General features: G+C 37.9%; 1 protein-coding gene across 2 annotated transcripts in view; it reads left to right on the plus strand.

Annotated features, from left to right (window-relative positions):
• PTPRZ1 (protein tyrosine phosphatase receptor type Z1) overlaps positions 1 to 20,547 on the plus strand; it is a 207,305-nt gene that overhangs the window by 49,678 nt on the left and 137,080 nt on the right. For both annotated transcript variants that reach the window (XM_081535354.1, XM_081535355.1), the window contains exon 2: positions 10,028 to 10,093. In XM_081535354.1, the coding sequence (XP_081391480.1) occupies positions 10,028 to 10,093 (66 nt within the window). The remainder of the gene's footprint in view (positions 1 to 10,027; positions 10,094 to 20,547) is intronic.

Genomic DNA, 20,547 nt, shown 5'->3' on the forward strand with positions numbered 1-20,547 from the left:
TATGCAATTTTTGGTGTTTTATGCTTTTCATGGTAGATGTGAATGGAATCCATTTTGTTCTCTATTTGGCTATTTTAGAATGTCAGTTGTCCAGAATTTCCCACCGATCCTGATCCTTGAGCAACACAGCAGACATTCTTGCCCTGCCCCCAATTTCAGTAAAAGCACATGGGCATAAGACTTCATGACAGAACCATTATTTAGATTGTTGAATAATAACACACTGGTATCATACAGATAAAATTATGAAAGTATACTGTGCTGTGCTTAGTCGTTCAGTCATGTCCAACTCTTTGCAACCCCATGGACTCTAGCCCGCCAGGCTCTTCTTATCCATGGGGATTCTCTGGGCAAGAATACTGGAGTGGGTTGCCATGCCCTCCAGAGGATCTTCCCAACCCAGGGATCGAACCCAGGTCTCCCACATTTCAGGCAGATTGTTTACCATCTGAGCCACCAGGGAAGCCCATGAATACTGGACTGGGTAGCCTATCCCTTCTCCAGAAGATCTTTCTGACCCAGAATCAAACCAAAATCTCCTGCATTCCGGGGGATTCTATACCAGCTGAGCTACCAGGGAAGTCCTTATAATAGTATACAATGGCATAATAATATAATAATACATAACACAGATATAATAACATATTTTGTAATGTGATGAATTTATTTTTCATATACATTTCACATATAGATTGTGTTATTTTCTTACTTTTAATATTAATATTATTTTTTGGAGTAGGAAATGGCATGGCAACCCACTCCAGAATTCTTACCCAGAGAATCCCCATGGACAGAGGAGCCTGGTGGCTATATACAGTCCATGGGGGTCACAAAGATTCGGACATGACTGAGCAACTAAGCACAATAGTTATCTTTACACATGTTATTTCTATCTCTGCTCCTGTTATCACTGTTTCATCAACAACTGTGTTTTTCTCTTATACTAGAATAAATTCACTGTTAGTTATGGAGGTAAAACAAAGTAAGTATAATTATTGCAGTACTGTACAATAATAATGAGCTTGTTCCATTTTACTGTTTTCTTGGTGTTGTAGAAGAAGATTGATAGGAAAAAAAGTGGCACTTAATTTCCTGCTCAACACCCTTCCTCTATCTGAAATATTTCAGTCCCTCTCCTCAGGTCTTTCCTCATCAAAATCTATACTCGAAAGCTTTAAATTCAAACTAGCTCAATGGAAAATTTCATCACTCATATCATTTAATCCTAAGGAATACATTTTCCAAATCTAAATCAGCCTTTTATTTTAATATCAAAAAAGTAGTGAATGCTTCAAGTAAACTATTCAGTTCAGTTCAGTTCAGTCGCTCAGTCGTGTCCAACTCTTTGCGACCCCATGAATCGCAGCATGCCAGGCCTCCCTGTCCATCACCAACTCCCAGAGTCTACCCACACCCATGTCCATCAAGTCCATGATTGCTATCCAGCCATCTCATCCTCTGTCATCCCCTTCTCCTCCTGCCCCCAATCCTTCCCAGCATCAGGGTCTTTTCCAATGAGTCACCTCTTCACATGAGGTGGCCAAAGGATTGGAGTTTCAGCTTCAACATCAGTCCTTCCAATGAACACCCAAGACTGATCTCCTTTAGGATGGACTGGTTGGATCTCCTTGCAGTCCAAGGGACTCTCAAGAGTCTTCTCCAACACCACAGTTCAAAAGCATCAATTCTTTGGCACTCAGCTTTCTTCACCGTCCAACTCTCACATCCATACATGACCACTGGAAAAACCGTAGCCTTGACTAGATGGACCTTTGTTGGCAAAGTAATGTCTCTGCTTTTTAATATGCTATCTAGGTTGGTCATAACTTTCCTTCCAAGGAGTAAGCGTCTTTTAATTTCATGGCTGCAATCACCATCAGCAGTGATTTTGGAGCCCCGAAAAATAAAGTCTGACACTGTTTCCACTGTTTCCCCATCTATTTCCCATGAAGTGAACTATTATGGTGCTATAAAACCATATTTATTAACTTGAGACGTGAATGATTATTATGTAGAAAAAGCAAGTCGCCCAATAATGAAATAGTGTAATTCAGTTAATGTAAAGTATAAAATTATTATATTGCATAGCATAACATTTAAAAAACATATAATGTACAAGATTGTAAATACTAGTTTCTGTTGGAGATGGGATTACAGGTGATCTTTTAAATTAGTTTTGCTTAACTTTATTTTTAAAATTTATCTGAGATAAGTATTACTATATGATCAAGATAAAAGTATTAACATGTTTTCAACAGAAAATGCCTCAACTTTATGAATGTAGATAAATCACATTAGGTAAAACATATCTAAGTATAAGAAGATATCCTGGTGACTTTCCAAGACAAGCCTATGAATATTTTGAGTTTTCGTTGAACAGGTTTGGTAGACATATTGCCAACATATGAACCCTCTCTGGAAGGTATACACAGTGCTCAGTGTCTAAGGAGCACTAAGATATAATTGCTCACCTCCAAACCCTTCCTTAGTCCTATGAGAAATATGTATTTAATTGGACATCTGACTACCAAAACAAACATATGGAGGAAATGTTTTTTTACATTGTCCTTTATGTTCAATCTTTCCATCTCTTTTTACAGTTTACCAGTGCCTCAAGGATCTACTTTTTCATCTCTTTAACCTTATCATTAAATAAAGAAGTCACCTGTACTCTAATAACTCATATTTTTCCAGAATTCCTACCTTTAATAGTATGAATTCATGTGCCCTTCTATTTGGAGATAAGTTGCAGTTTAAGTTTTGAAACTGTAAAAAGTACTTATATTTTTAAACCTCTGCAGAGGGGAGAAAGCTAATGGTATTCTTTTTTCTAACCCTGGAAAACAGTTGGAATTGGAAGACAGGTGGTTTGGGGGAAAATGATATATGTGTATTTTTTAAAGTTACATCTGTAGTGATTAACAGTAAGTGCCATGTTTGAACTTATAAATATGCACTAAACAAGTTACCTGAATTACCATAATTAACTAAATTATGTTTCACAAACGTCTTTGCATATATACTGGATACAAGTATATATTCCAGATAGGTAAAAATGGGGTATGTGAAAGTCGCTGAGTTGTGTCCGACTCTTTGAGACCCCATGGACTATACAGATGCCCTGGACTATTCTCCAGGCCAGAATCCTGGAGTGGGTAGCCTTTCCCTTCTCCAGGGGATCTTCCCAACCCAGGGATCAAATCCAGGTCTCCTGCATTGCAGGTAGGTTCTTTACCAGCTGAGCCACAGGGAAGCCCTAAAAAAATGTGCTAACACAATTCGAAAGCAAACTAATACTCAACATGGAATGACAGGAAAATACACAGATCAAGCCTGCCATGTATGGTGTTATGATGTTATAGACTCTGTGCTATACTCACGATGTAGCAGATTTAATTTTGCTTGGAAAGTTTGCCTTGGTTGACTCATCAAGGTTTTGGTTTAGATCACCTGAGTCATAAACTCAGCTTCCTTCACAAACAAAGATATTGGCAATAGAATATCTAAAGGAATAAAAGACTTTTGTAGCCAGATGATGTGTTCACAGCTGATTTTCTCCTTAAAGGAACTCATTTCTGATTTTACTGTTTTTCTTCTCTGAGAGGGGACTGCTCTTCTTTTGTTTTCAGTAATTGATGGTTATGACTACTGTAACCATCAATCTTTATTATCACTGCCACTTCAGCCTTGTGCATATCTGTCAATCACTCTGATAATCCTAGTCTGTTTATGGGCTTTTCCAGGTTCTTCTTCAAGTGGTCACTAGCCACTGACCTATTTTCTTCTAGTGCCCTCTACCTCTTTCACTTCAGTTAGAAATATTTGTTCGTTTGTGTGTTTGTTTATTTAATATTTTTCTTTAAATATACTCAGTATACAAAATATATTCAACACTTTCCCGTGTGTCTTTCCTGTTCTGAAAGGAAGTCTAGATAAGAGGAGAGGATAGGATGAAAACAAAAAGTGAAAATTGATGTGGCCTTTGTATCATGGTGAGCCATCACCAAAAATAAGTCCCTAGGGACCTATACAGACCCCATAGGAGAGCCCAGCTGGCTGCCCAAATCCCTGGTTTGCCACTTCTTGGTACCCAATGCCCTTCCTTTATATGAAACATTTTGATCCCTATCCCAGCTCTTTCCATCAAAGTCTATACTCAAAAGCTTTAAAGATTCATCTCTAATTCTATTCCTTCTTCTCTACCTTTCCCAATTTCTCCCATCAACTGACTTCCTTTTCCCCCTCCTCTGAAGTTCCTTAGTGATATTTTTAAAGGCTGTGAAATATACAAGTATCATTTACCTTGGAAAAGTCTACTTTGAGAAATCCAGTTTCAGAATCCCAGTCTTCAGATTTTTATCTGTGGCTGTTCTCTACTTGAAGTTTCTTTTTCTGCTTATGTGTTACTAAGTCGCTTCAGTCATGTTCAACTCTTTGAAACTCTATGGACTCTAGCCTGCCAGGCTTCCCCGTCCATGGAAATCTCCAGGGGAGAATACTGGAGTGGGTTGCCATGCCCTCCTCCAGGGGACCTTCTCAACCCAGGGATCGAACCCGGGTCTCTAACATCCCCTGCATTGGCCCCAGGTCTGTAACATCCCCTGCATCGGCAGGAGGGTTCTTTACCACTAGCATCACCTGGGAAGTCTTTTTCTGTGGACCACTCTATTTCTTCTCTGTCCTACATTTGGCCTCTTAATAGCATTGTGTGTGTGTGTGTGTGTGTGTGTGTGTGTGTGTGTGTGTGTGTGTGTGTGTGTGTGTGTTTTGTCAGAGCATGGCTGCTAGATTATATGGTAGAATGCAAGTGATGAATTGTTGATCAGCATAAAGCAGAGACTTTCTTAAGCCATTCAGGGCAAAATCAGAGGCATTTATATAGTTCAAAATATTTGTAGCGATATTCTGGTACAAAATGAGAACCTTGAGTTTTTCTTTGTTTAAAAAAATGAGCAAAAAATGCTGAATTTATATACATCTTCCATGTAGTTGTTTTCAAAACTTTGATTTCCATTATGTGGATCTAAAGAAAAGTAAAGGAATATGTGGCATATAAATGTTTGCAAAATAAGTAGATGCTCACAGTAAATATAAGACTGAATAGATTGAAGCAGTGACATTTAAAGTTACCTAAAATAGTATAAAACAAATTTCTCTCAATTTTGGTAGCCCCATCATGAAGAATAATTTTTCAGGACAATTTTAGAGTTACTTTTTTAAAAGGTTTACTAATGTTTATGTTCTTACTCTGCATCATGTGTACCAACCATTTTTGAAATTTATTTCTTAGTTTTGTCCCTACAAAACAGTCACACCGAAGCAGATGGAGCAAATACTTTTAAGCAGAAAGAAACAAAATATACAAGCTGAAGAAGCTAAAACTCACAGAAACAAAAAAAAAAAATTCTGTATTTCATCATTTTAATTGATTTTAAAATATGTAAGCACTTTGATAGACTCTACTTTATATAGGATTTACTGGTTTTCAAAGTTTACAATGCAACAACAAAAAAAGTGAACCTAGATTCTTTTTTTCTTGTTCATTGGAGCTATCACATCTCATCTATCAGACCTCTGAGGAGAATTTTAAAAGTGGGGTACTCTCTCACGCCCAAGGACCATGTAATTAGCATATGAATGTGTAACGGATTGTTTGAAGTAACAATTAACGGAACAATACATAGAGGAACTGAAGAGAGCTACCAACACCTGGGAATCTTGTATTGAAAAAAGCTTTCTTAACGTAAGTAATTAAAAACCAAGGACAAATGCTGATTGTATAGCAATAAAGCCCTGCAAGGCAAGCTAAAATCTGCTGATATTTTGCTGTCATCCTTTAGCCTGAATCATTAAAACAAGAGCTTACTGTTTTATTTTTTTCAATGGAATACTTGTTAATTATAGGTTCTACATGGCATTTGGTCTTCTGAAATCACCAAAATGCATTTATATGTCAAAAATGTCTTTATATTTAAAAAATATTTTTATTCAAAACATAAATGATGAGAATAAATCTTTTCCCTATGGGCAGGGCAGAATTTCAGAGGAAAATTCCAAGTGATGGCCAGGTCAGATCAGATATATGGTCAATTCTCCTTAATTTATTTGCCCAAATAGTTCCTGCGGGGAAATTCAACCCTAGTAAATTTTTTTCTGTTTTATTTTGTTTCTGTTGAAGAGATTCCTACTCAGGCAGAGAACTTAAGAGAATAACCAGTAACTCCAGATTGTTAGGAACCCTCGACATTGGGGAAGACTTAGTGAGTAGGAGGCAGGAGCCATGGATTATTGTTTCCATTTTTGTCACTTTTTGCCTGTACAAACCACTTAAATTTCCATTGAAAAAATTGTCTTATCTCTAAAATAGGAATTTTTGTAGGCTGTTAAATTCTGAATCAAATGACCTTTGAGGTCCTCACATTTAGTTGTATGTATTCCTTGATCATGAAAAAACACTTGTCCCCAGAATTTAACCTTAAATGACTTCACTTTTATGGACAATGCTAAAAACTGTGTTATGAGCCTAATGTTTAATTTTTAAGTAGAAAAGCAAATATATGTATGAATATTCAAAGCAGTATTTTTCATGATAGCCCCAAAGAGGATACAACCCAAGTATACAACAATTGATGAATGGATAAATAGAAAGTGGCATAGCCAACATCAAAACAAAAATTGCGGCATACAAAATGAAACAGGCACAGAAAACTTTATTCAAGGCAATTGCAGTAGGGCGAGAAGGCAGAACCGAATCTGAACTCAACTCTGATGAGGCCAAGCAGGTAAGGTGTTTTGAGAGCTAGGTTGATCCCAATGTAAATGTAATTCAGGACATCAGAGAAAGTCATCGGCCATCTGAATTTGCTAGTTGGCTCCACCCAAAAGAAAAATAAGCCTATATCATTATGACAGAGATAGTTTTTACAACTTGGAGCAAGACACCTCAATGGAAGTTAGGCTCCTACCCTCCCACAGAACGTGGGAGATAAGGGTGCTTATTTCCTTTGATAGTTGCTTTTCAGAGAGATGTTTTCCTTAGTCTTGGTAAGTACAGTCCTAGTTGTAGAATGGCATATGGCTATTTAAAAAGATTTACTTCTCAAAGTAACAAAGAAAGAATGTATAAGTTTTCTAAATGAAATTCTGGAAGAAATAGGAGGTCAGAAACGTAGAGCTAGGAAGTAGCCTGTCCAAAGTTTAGTCAAGCTGAGCGGAGCGTTAAAGGCATCTTGGTCACCGAACAATGGAATACTATTAGACAATAAAAAGGAATGAAGTATTACATTGCAATATTTAAAGTGGATAACCAACAATGGCCTACTGTATAGCACATGCAGCTGTGCTCAGTGTTATATGGCAGCCTGGATGGGAGGGAAGTTTGGGGAAGAATGGATACATGTATGTGCCTGCGTATGTGCTCAGTCATGTTTGGCTTTTTGGACCCCATGGACTGGGGCCCGCCAGGCTCCTCTGTCCATGGAATTTTCCAGGCCAGAAATACTGGAGTGGGTTGCCATGCCCTCCTCCAGGGGATCTTCCTGACCCAGGGATCAAACCCAAGTCTCTTGTGTCTTTTGCACTGGCAGTTGGATTTCTTTATCAGCTGACCCACCAGAGAAACCCAGATACATGTATGAAAAGTGAAAGTGTTAGTCACTCAGTCATGTCCAACTCTTTGAGACTTCATGGACTGTCACCCACCAGGCTCTTCTGTTCATGGAGTTCTCAGCCAAGAATACTGGAGTGGGTTGCCATTTCCTTCTCCAGGGGATATTCACCTGAAACTATCACAACATTGTTAATCGTCTATACTCCAATACGAAATAAAAAGTTTAAAAAAAGGAATGAAGTACTCCTATATCCTACAACATGGATAAACCTTGAAAACATTAATTATGCTAAGTTAAAGAAGCCAGCCATAAAAAGCCATGTATTGCATGATTATGTATTTAGAAACATCTGGAATATCCAAATCTATAAATCAATGGAGGTCGAGGTGGGGTTGGGATGGCAGCTAAAGGTATGAGGTTTCTTTTGGGGGATAATAAAGATGTCTTAAAATTTTCTGTAGTGATGATTGTATAACTCTATGAATATAGTAAGTGCCATTAAGTTGTACGCTTTCCCGGGTGAATTGTAAGGTGTGTAAATCATATTTCAATAAAACTGTTATCAAAACAAATGTTTATTAAAATGTGTGTGCTACATGGCCAATAGAATATTTACTTATATTTATGGGTAGAGAAATTTTTAAAACAATTTTTTTGCTTTCTCCAAGGTAGGTTTTGGTGTTCAATAATCTATGGATTCAGAATGTGCATTTCTGTAAGATAGCCTGCTTTTAAGTTTTTGTAAAATTTTAGTATGTATTATTACCATGTTCTGCTAATCAATTTTTGTATAACATGGAATAGAATAAAAATAATTTCTGAAACGTCCTTGAGATATTTGCCTCCCTTAAATTGGGAACTGTCAAAAAAGAAAAAAACATCTGTGTAGAGAGAATAAGAGGAAATAAGAGTCTCTCTTCAAAACTGATGAGAAATATGTATAATATGTATGTATGTCTATAGTATGGTATAAATAAATCCTTGTATTCAAATGAAAACCATATGGACAGAACCCCAATTTATGAATATGTAATGTTGCACATGTTCATTTGTAAACTAGCTATGTGTAGCCTTCTCTTTTTCCGGTCATGCCGTGTGACTTACAGGATCTCAGTTCCCCAGCCAGGGACTGAACTCAGACCACGGCAGTGAAAGCCTGAAATTCTAACCACCAGGCAACCAGGAAACTCCTGTAGCCTTTTCTACAGAAACAGTTTTGTCAACGCTGATCAGCTTCCAAACCTCACTTACAAAGATGTATTTTGCTCACATTTTAGCTGAAATGTCATACTAGTGTTAAGACAGACTGGAATAAAGGGACAATAGCACAAGGAGGAGAATGAATCATAATGTCCTCGTTTCTTGGGTACAGGCATGACTCCAGGCAAAATTCTGAACTATACAGAGTGATCCTTTGGCTTCCATCCATTTTCCCTTCTGTAGCCCTTGCCCCGTGTTCAAGAGCTAGAGCTTCTGTCTCTAGGTCATGAAGAGTCCACTATTTTACGATGCCCCAAGCTTCCCACTGGATTATCTCCCTCAGGCATCACTGTTCCTCTAAGAGACAAATTCACTTACACTGTCTAACACAAGCTTTCTCCCAGCCAACACACACACACACACACACACACACACTGAAATTTCCATTTCTTCAAGAGTATTAATTTTGTTGTGCCTTATAAGAGAAGTAAATTTTGAAAACGTGGTAACCACTGGATCTCCTAGAAGCATTTACAGATACAACTTGGGTTGTAACTTGAAAAGTATCACTAGTCAGTAGGATTTCAAGTAGTCAATCAAGGGAATGGTAAGAAAAATCTAAAGATAGAATAAGCTATCCTTCCTGACCCTAGTCATTCTATGAGATGAAATCCTCTAGGTTGGTCAGGCTTTTCACAGAATACCTTTTTTGTCTCTGCCTGAACTTCAGCAGTTTTAAAATGTGCCCTGCTAAAAGTTACAGTAATTACTAGAATAGGGATGGTAGAGTCTATAATGGTGGCAGTTGGAATTGTGAAGATGACATACAAAAGAATAATTGAGGACCATTATTGTATGAATGGAGAAGGCAATGGCACCCCACTCCAGTACTCTTGCCTGGAAAATCCCATGGATGGAGGAGCCTGGTAGGCTACAGTCCATGGGGTCGCTAAGAGTCGGACATGACTGAGCGACTTCACTTTCACTTTTCCCTTTCATGCACTGGAGAAGGAAATGGCAACCTACTCCAGTATTCTTGCCTGGAGAATCCCAGGGACGGCGGAGCCTGGTGGGCTGCCGTCTATGGGGTTGCACAGAGTCGGACACGACTGAGGCGACTTAGCAGCATTGTATGAATGGTGCTTTGGGCTTTTTAAAATTTGCACACATATATTTTTCTGCACACTGATCAATTGTTTTTTTTTTCTTGGCTGTAGATTGGATTTATGGATACTACAGACAACAGAGAAAACTTGTTGAAGAGATTGGCTGGTCCTATACAGGTAAATATATTAGAATATAATGAAATTCAGTGAAAATTATTATTGTTTTTGTATCTGCTCTTATATGTAAAAGAAAATTTTGTAGCTCCACACATCATTTTAACTTAGCTACATGGGAATGCAATTAATCACTAAAAATATATCATATGCAAAATGATTTCTAGTGAGTTTCCATTAGCAAGTTGGCAGAATAGAGTATATTGATCTCAGACAGAGCTACATTTGAATCTCAGATCCACACTAGCTACGTCTCCTTGGGAAAAGTATGTACCCTAATTGAGTTTCAGTTTTCTCATCTGTGAAATGGAAGATTTTTCTGAACATTAAATGGAGTTGACACTGTGCCTCCTTGTAAACAGAAAATTCTCAATAAACTTTATCAGCTATGCTTGTTGTGATCACAGTTGTTGTTATGATTAACATTAACAAATAATGATGATAGTGTTGCCTTCAAAAGGAGTTTCCTTCTGAATTACTGTGCTGAGTTAATTGGAATCAGGGTCAAATGTGATTTTGTGTTATTACCGGACTTGACTTAGAGCATCATGAATAGCTGATGTTGGCTTAAAATAGTTCCATCAGAAATGATGATCAAAAACCTTAAGAAAGAAAAGTTCTTGGCCTGATTGGATGAGCTTGGGTGGACTCTGGAGGGAACATAACATGCCTGATGACCATCTGAGATAGAGTTCAGTGGTAGAGTTGGGTACTCATTAGAGATAAGATTGGGTTAATAAATTGGAATCAAATTAAAAGGGATTTAACATGAATCTAGCCAATCTGTTTTATAGATGAATGATACCAGCACCATGAATTTTGTAGTGAGGCATGCATTTTCATTTTTTAATTCTTACTTTAAAAGTGGAAATTAAAAAAAAAAAAACATTCAAACACAAAGAAGACTATAAAACCACTGTTTACTCCCTCCAGGTATATCCACTAGAAAACTTGGTATATTATTCTCAGGACAGTTTTTATTATATTATGTTTACGTATTTCTTACATAGAGTTTTGCATCCAATTTATTCTAATAATTATTTTTGAGCATTTCCTTATTTCAGAGATAATCCCTGTTGCTCCTGGTACTTAGTGTCTGCCTAATAGTCTATGGGATAAATGTTTTGTTTTTAATATTTGGATATTCAGGCTGTTATCAGTTCAGTTCAGTTCAGTCACTCAGTCGTGTCTGACTCTTTGTGACCCCATAAACTGCAGCACACCAGGCCTCCCTGTCCATCACCAACTCCCGGAGTCCACACAAACCCATGTCCATTAAATCGGGATGCCATCCAACCATCTCATCCTCTGTCGTCCCCTTCTCCTCCTGCCCTCAATCTTTACCAGCATCAGGATCTTTTCAAATGAGTCAGCAGCTCTTCGCATCAGGTGGCCAAAGTATTGGAGTTTCAGCTTCAACATCAGTCCTTCCAATGAACACCCAGGACTGATCTCCTTTAGGATGAACTGGTTGGATCTCCTTGCAGTCCAAGGGACTCGCAAGAGTCTTCTCCAACACCACAGTTCAAAAGCATCTCTTCTTCGGCGCTCAGCTTTCTTTATAGTCCAACTCTCACATTCATACATGACTACTGGAAAAACCATAGCCTTTACTAGACGGACCTTTGTTGACAAAGTAATGTCTCTGCTTTTTAATGTGCTTTCAAGGTTGGTCATAACTTTCCTTCCAAGGAGTAAGCGTCTTTGAATTTCATGGCTGCAATCACCATCTGCAGTGATTTTGGAGCCCCAAAAAATAAAGTCAGCCACTGTTTCCCCATCTATTTGCCATGAAGTGATGGGACCGGATGCCATGATCTTAAGTTTTCTGAATGTTGAACTTTAAGCCAACTCTTTCACTCTCCTCTTTCACTTTCATCAAGAGGCTCTTTAGTTCTTCGTCACTTTCTGCCATAAGGGTAGTGTCACCTGCATATCTGAAGTTATTGATATTTCTTCCAGCAATCTTGATTCCAGCTTGTGCTTCCTCCAGCCCAGCATTTCTCATGATGTACTCTGCATATAAGTTAAATAAGTAGGGTGACAATATACAGCCTTGATGTACTCCTTTTCCTATTTGGAACCATTCTGTTGTTCCATGTCCAGCTCTAACTGTTGCTTCCTGACCTTCCTGACAGGTTTCTCAAGAGGCAGGTCAGGTGGTCTTGTATTCCGATCTCTTTCAGAATTTTCCAGTTTATTGTGATTCACACAGTCAAAGGCTTTGGCATAGTCAATAAAGCAGAAATAGATGTTTTTCTGGAACTCTCTTGCTTTTGTGATGATCCAGTGGATGTTGGCAATTTGATCTCTGGTTCCTCTGCCTTTTCTAAAACCAGCTTGAACATCTGGAAGTTCACGGTTCACGTATTGCTGAAGCCTGGCTTGGAGAATTTTAAGCATTACTTTACTAGTGTGTGAGATGAGTGCAATTGTGTGGTAGTTTGAGCATTCTTTGGCAGGCTGTTATAAACAGTGATAAATAAATGAATAGAAATGGCTTTATATTTTTATCATTTTTATTAAAGAATCCATGATATGCCATTACTGAATAGAAAAAAATACTTTCAGAATTCTAGATACACATGACCTAGTTGTCTTCTAGAGAGCATGTATATGCTTACGTATAAGTTAGTTAACACCCCACTGAATACACCAGGATTTAAAGACTGTCATTTTGAAAATCTTCACTAATCTGATATGCTTAAAAAAAATGACCTTTTAATTTTAATTTGTTCTGTTTGATTACTCTTGAAGTCAGGATTTTAATTTTTATTAGCCATTTATATCACCTTTTTGATGAAACATGTTAAATTAGAACATTAAATAATCAAGATATACATTAAAGCAGGAAAAATTGAACAAATTAAGGCATGTCTAGCTTGTGACTTCTGTGCAGATGGGTGTGTGGTAGTTCTACATGACATTGTATACAAAGATTTGCCTTTAATTTACCCATTTATAATTATGACCTATATATATAAGGACATTCTTTTTATTATTAACTTTTTAATCTTGAGAAATACATAAAAACTAAGATTCTCCATAACTTTATGCCATTTTAAATTATTTAAATTTATCATTTTGTAAAATTTTGCTTATGTTTTGCTATTATATATCCAAGGTAATGAACATCCTCGAATTCTATTTCCTTGAACAATTGTTTTTTCAGAAAAAATAGACTTTAACAAAATGAGAGTTGTTGGATCAAAGTGCCAAGTTTTTTTAATATTCATATAATGGTCAAATTTTAGAAAATTGTTTTTCCCCACATTTTTATCCATTTCCTCACATTTTTACTCACACTCGTTTTAAAAATCTGGTCAACTTGATTGACAAAAAGTAAAATCCTATTTTTAATTTGCTTTTTTCTAATTATTTAATTTCTTGTTGTTCAGAAACTAGCAACAGGAAATTAAAGTGTCTGACTCATTGGAACCCATGGACTGAAGCATACCAGGCTTCCCTGTCCTTCACTATCTCCATGAATTTGCTTAAGCTTGCGTCCATTGAGTCAATGATACCATCCAACCATCCTCTGTCAACCCCTTCTCCTCTTGCCCTCAATCTTTCCCAGCGTCAGGGTCTTTTCCAATGAGTTGGTTCATCACATCACTGGCCAAAATATTGGAGCTTCAGCTTCAGCATCAGTCCTTCCAATGAATATTCAGGGTTGATTTCCTTTTGGATTAACTGGAATTGATGCTTTCAGATTGTGGTGCTGAGGAAGACTCTTGAGAATCCCTTGGTCAACAAGGAGATCAAAGCAGTCAATTACTTAATTTCTTAAATTACCTCAAGTAACAGGGTTTAGGTTAGGGTTTTGGGAGGACATATGGTAAATAAATACTGCCTTGGGTAATGGTTAATTGATAAGAATGGTAGACCTGAGTAACTGGTATTAAAAAAAAAAAAAAGACAATCCATTTATTTAACTTAGTTTCACTTTTGTTTCAGTAAAAGGATGTGTTATATTCTTTTTGAATAAATTTATGTCTTAGTTTCTCTGGATTTGATTCCAGGTCCTGCTTACAGTTTCACATGAGGACATTTTAACAGCTGCCTAGCTCAAGCTGAGTGCAGATTGATTATTTTGTCTGAAATCACAGAATGTCAAAATGAAAGCAAATGAAAAAAAGCCTTTATCCAAATGAACACTCCTCTCCCAAGCAAATCACACCCAAGTCAAGAATTTTAAATATGGATTATTCAATATTAAGTATATTATCTCTTTTTATTTTTAATACAATAAAGGTTGGTAGTATTTTCAATTTCTATGCTTATTATCTGAACTGGAAAATGAAAAACTGTGTGTGATAACTATAAAATTTCAAGATAAATTAGTTTTTAAGAGTCTTAAATTTAATTGATGAACAGCTGCAATAAATTGGTTTTGACCACACTTAGTCCTAGTTTTGTTCATAATAGCTTATCTTGTTGAGCTGTTAGACTGTCTTCAATCTTGGAAGAAAAGACTTGCCCTTGAATGTATATATAGAATTCTATTCATAAAAGTTACTAAGAGCATCATAACATCTGCCTGTAAGAGAGCTCATTGCTTTACCATAAGCTATTTCAAGATGTCGCATGGCACATCAAACATGATTTAAATAGAATCACTTAAGCTAAGGTTGTTTCAGAAATATTATACAACTGTAATATGTGGAGAAATAATAAAAATCCATGCTGACTATCAGATGGATAGAGAAACAGAGTGGAAGAGGAGGAGAAGATATTACCCTTTCAGTTGTGGTTTTTTTTTAGCATAGACTATAAACAACTTTTCTCTTCAGGATGTATCCTATAATTATGCTGAGAAATGGCAGGGTTGGTAAATACAGTGAACAGTCCCATTTTTAAAGTTGTTACAAGAAGGTGAGCAAAGTTTGTCACTCTGCAATGAAAGAGCGAATAGTAAATCTGAGAACGTCAGCACTAAAATCCAGTTCTTTCCTTACTAACTTCATTTCATGTAAGGATTTCAGAAAATGAGTTTCCTTCTTTCTATTAACGATAAATTTTCTGTTAACAATGCCTAAACAAAGACAATTCAATGAAGAAAGAAAAACTAAGTCATCTGGTCTTTCTTTTTTTAAATATATATCATGAACATGTAGCCCACAATGATCACGAGATTAAAATCTTCCCTCTGTTTGAGTTGTTAGACCTTATCACCTTAAGCAATGAGAAGATCATCAGAAATGAATGGACTTCCACTGCTTATTTCTTAGAAGTGATCACTATTGAAATGATTTCCTAGATTTCCTGGATTTGAAAATACATATATTCAGATGTTTCTTTTCACCATATTTTAAGACAACTTGAAACTGAAAATTGTATATTGATATATTTTCAAGTGTTCTTAAACCCAGAGACTTTTAAAGTCTTAGTTAAAGGGTTGCATTGGCTGCACAAGATTGCATTAGACCACGCAGGAGTCACTATTAGACACTTGACTGAACACCTCAGAATGAGGGATGTTCTGAATGCCAAATTGATTCTACTTCCTCAAATAGAATATCCTGTCTAAATAGTATTTCCAACAAATATATAGACTAGAAGATACTACTTATGGAAAACAAAGAAACCATAATATAAGGTTGTGTATTGTGTGGTTTGGTGTTTGGCATTTATTTTTGGACATAGTTGGTTTAGTAATTTTACTTCTCTTAACCTAGGAGAAATAGGTAACTCAGAAAGAAAATTTAAATCTGTATTGAATAATGACTGATTTTTGACTCATTCAGTCATCTCTTTACATCTGGAATCTGAAAATTCTTTAAACATCTTTTAATCATCACTCCTTATCTTAGACTGTTCATTTCTCACTTCCAACTTAAGAATGAAAAGGCACGTTCTAGAACTCTGTGTATAGAGTCGCCTCATTTTTGTAAAATGTTATATATTTATATGGGCATAGAAGAGAAACGTGGAAGGTTACACACCACCCTGGTGTGGTTCGTTGGCAGTGTTTACCCCTGAAGAATGGGAGTGTGGAGGGCCGCTGGAGGCAGGAGACCTTCACCTCTTACTGTATGCTATTTGTATCATGCTCATTTTTTAAACACGTGTATTCTAGCAAAAGGTTTTCAACACACTTCTGTTAGTTTTAGCTAAGAAGTGCAAGGTAGTTGGATAAGGACCACAGCTTTGCATTTTCACCATTCAGGACGTAGGGACTGTGCTGAGCTGTGGTGTGAGGCTGCCACAGATATCTAATGAGAGCATGAGGACTTCCTGGTCATTCCTAACATTCAGACTGACCTGGCTGTTTGCTGTGTATTTCAATGTTCTTTCAGTAAATAATTTTTAATAACACTCTATCTAATTGTGCATGAATCAAATCAGTGTTTCACTTTGTGAAATCTCTTTGAACAATTACACTACAGATTCAAGTAGTTATTAGTTGGCAGTGTCTTAACTTGAGCCCAAACAGATTAAACAAATTTGGGTGTATCTGGTAATCTCACAAGAGGATTAGAGGGAGTTGACTTGCTTAATGGCATATTATAGACAGGTATTTCCTCTCATCTATACACCTTTAAAAAGTTTAGCTAAGATGTATGTTTCCTATGCTAAATGGGAAGAGTAGAGCATGCCTCATGAGAGGCTGAATAGGGTTCATTAAATGATCTAAAACTCAGAATTTATTTACCTGCAAATTATCACTTTAGGATTGAAAAAATAAAGGTGTGGCTGCAGAATAGCATTACAATTAAATAATCACTGTTAAATATATCTAAGAATAAAACAATATGCCAGCAGTAATCCCCTGTGAGTAAGATGAAAATTGCATAGATTCTCTAGGCCAGCCTCATAACTACCCCTGCTGACTGTATTTGGTAGAGTCTTGAATGGATTGGGCAAGTCCCTTAGAAGCTCAAGAGGAGAACATCTGGCTATTTCTCCTTCTGTTTCCACTTAAATGTGTGGGCTTAGTGTCTGGGTTGGCTGTTCCCCTTTCCTTTTCTTGACCCTTTATGTCATTTTCTGTATTCTTTACTCTGAAATTTCCTTTTTTATAAAATACATCTTCCAGCAAAAAAAAAAGAATATTGCATGTTAATTAAAACAATCTAAGATGACGCTGTGAAAGTGCTGCACTCAATATGCCAGCAAATTTGGAAAACTCAGCAGTGGCCACAGGACTGGAAAAGGTCAGTTTTCATTTCAATCCCAAAGAAAGGCAATGCCAAAGAATGCTCAAACTACCGCACAATTGTGCTCGTCTCACATGCTAGTAAAGTAATGCTTAAAATTCTCCAAGCCAGGCTTCAGCAATACGTGAACCGTGAACTTCCAGATGTTCAAGCTGGTTTTAGAAAAGGCAGAGGAACGACAGATCAAATTGCCAACATCCGCTGGATCATCGTGAAAGCAAGAGAGTTCCAGAAAAACATCTATTTCTGCTTTATTGACTATGCCAAAGCCTTTGTGTGGATCACAATAAACTGTGGAAAATCCTGAAAGAGATGGGAATACCAGACCACCTGACCTGCCTCTTGAGAAACCTGTGTGCAGGTCAGGAAGCAACAGTTAGAACTGGACATGGAACAACAGACTGGTTCCAAATAGGAAAAGGAGTATGTCAAGGCTATATATTGTCGCCCTGCTTATTTAACTTATATGCAGAGTATATCATGAGAAATGCTGGGCTGGAGGAAGCACAAGCTTCCTCAAGATTGCTGGGAGAAATATCAGTCAATAACCTCAGATATGCAGATGACACCACCCTTATGGCAAAAGTGAAGAAGAACTAAAGAGCCTCTAGGTGAAAGTGAAAGAGGAGAGTGAAAAATTTGGCTTAAAGCTCAACATTCAGAAAACTAAGATCATGGCATCTGGTCCCATCACTTCATGGCAGATAGATGGGGAAACAGTAGAAACAGTAGCTGACTTTATTTTTTGGGGCTCCAAAATCACTGCAGATGGTGACTGCAGCCATGAAATTAAAAGACGCTTACTCCTTGGAAGGAAAGTTATGACCAACCTAGACAGCATATTAAAAAGCAGAGACAGTACTTTGCCAACAAAGGTCCGTCTAGTCAAGGCTATGGTTTTTCCAGTGGTCATGTATGGATGTGAGAGTTGGACTATAAAGAAAGCTGAGCACCGAAGAATTGATGATGCTTTTGAACTGTGGTGTTGGAGAAGACTCTTGAGAGTCCCTTGGACTGTACGGAGATCCAACCAGTCCATCCTAAAGGAGATCAGTCCTGGGTGTTCATTGGAAGGACTGATGTTGAAACTGAAACTCCAATCCTTTGGCCACCTGATGCAAAGAGCTGACTCATTTGAAAAGACCCTGATGCTGGGAAAGATTGAGGGCAGGAGGAGAAGGGGACAACAGAGGATGAGATAGCTGGGTGGCATCACCAACTCGATAGACATGGGTTTGGGTGGACTCAGGGAGTTGGTGACGAACAGGGAGGCCAGGTGTGCTGGGGTTCATGGGGTCGCAAAGAGTCGGACACGACTGAGCAACTGAACTGAACTGAAGATCAGTCCCCAGTTTCTGTTATCACACAAATTTCATTTAAATGTTTTCAACTTTTAGGCAAAATATAATTGCAATTATTTTAAGTTGACCTTTGTCACCTTCCTATTTTATGAAGCAATAAAGGCTGAGTGCAAGGCGTAGTTTCCTGTTTTCTGTATGGTAACTATGATTCTTTAAATCAAGGATTTTCAAAGAGCAGAGAGAAATATATGTAAATGACTCATTTTTTTTAGCATCAAGATTCTTTTATTGATTTAGTTTTGGTTGCACTGAGTCTTCATTGCTGTGTGTAGGCTTTCTCTAGTTGTGGCCAGAGGGGACTACTCTCTTGTTGCAGTGCTCAGGCTTCTCATTGTGGTGGCTTCTCTTGTTGCAGGGGATAGGCACGCAAGCTTCAGCATATGTGGCACACAGAATCGGTAGTTGTGGCTTGCAGGCTCTAGAGTGAGGTCTCAGTAGTTGTGCAGCAGGGGCTTTAGTTGGTCCGTTGCATGTCTCATCTTCCCTGACCAGGGATCGAACTCATGCCGTCTGTGTTGGCAGGCAGATTCTTATCCACTGTACCAACAAGGAAGTCGTGACTCATTTTTTACATTCAGAAAGTTTTCTAATTAAGTGAAGCAGAGAATTATAAAAGCTATTTTGAATATATTCAGATATGTTTAAGACTGGTTTTTTTCCCCTTTATCCAGTGAATGTATATACATATATCAATGTGGCTACCTCTCTATCCTGCTGGCTGTTAATACCAGGTCTCTTTTTTAACTATGTGGTATGTTTTGTTCAGCTAAGAGATGCCTTGACTGGGCCAGCGGTAGAACTTTTCTTGGCTGGAGTGCAGAGGATCGTAGAGGTTCTTTGTGGCCTCTGGCAAACCAGCTTCCAAACTGTGCAGGGAGCTTCTTAACTGTCATAGAATATTCTGGGACACTTGAAAGCTGTCTAGATTCCTTCCTCAAACAGTATGTGCTGAGGTTCCATGGAGAGGGAAGCGAACTTGAACGATTTTTACAGGTAGATTCAGAGTAGTAGCTGATAATCTAGGGAGGTGGACTTGTTGGAAGCCAGAACTGAGAGAAGTAGTCTGGCGCCCTGGGAGATAATTACCGTGACTGAGGAAGAAGCCTGGCAGCAGAGGCTGAGTGCAGAGCAGAGCCTGGCATCAGCTGGCCCAGCTTCCCTATGATGCTCTCAGCTGTTTGCAGGGCTTTTCCCCACCTAGAGATCCCCTCCCTCTCAAATGCCTGCAAGCACTGTCCTGGAAACAGAGAGCCCAAGCAAGCTCCATGATGGGCTCCTTCTCAAAGATCCCGAAATGGGAGTTCCCAGACAGACTCACATGAAGCCAGCTGAAGTGCAGGCATCCAGTCCAGTCTAGCCGCTGCCCATAGCCCAGGAGGCAATTGATGGGCTCTTGTCTAGGAAGGAGCAGCAACCTTGGACTTAAAATCAGATTCTTGTCCACCTGGGCTAAAGTTTTTCCCTTAGAAGATACTATCTAGTTCTCTAATTTAACAGAGTGAATTTTGATAACAAACTTTTGAGAAAGAGGAGACCATACCTGGCCTGAGGAAACTGAGTGTGATAAGATGATAGATACCTTTCTGATCATTTCTCTGCTCCTGTCATTTCTCCCAGTGACCAAATCAATGAAGTGTAGAGCTCTGAGCCATTATCTTGATTATCAAGAGTAATGATCTGGTGTATGTTTTCCCCCAAAAAATGAAAATCACTTCATTTATTTCTCATTGTAAAAATAACACGTGTTCATTTAAGAAAAATCATATATATATAGGTGTGGTAGGTGTGGGTTTCCCTTGTGGCTCAGCTGGTAAAGAATCTGCCTGCAATGCAGGAGACCTGGGTTCAATTTCTGGGTTGGGAAGATCCCCTGGAGAAGGGAAAGGCTACCCACTCCAGTGTTCTGGCCTGGGGAATTCCATGCACTATATAGTCC

The sequence above is a fragment of the Giraffa tippelskirchi genome, chromosome 10 (genome assembly GCF_054371585.1).
Source record: "Giraffa tippelskirchi isolate mGirTip1 chromosome 10, T2T-mGirTip1v1.2.pri, whole genome shotgun sequence".
Classification (NCBI taxonomy): domain Eukaryota; kingdom Metazoa; phylum Chordata; class Mammalia; order Artiodactyla; family Giraffidae; genus Giraffa; species Giraffa tippelskirchi.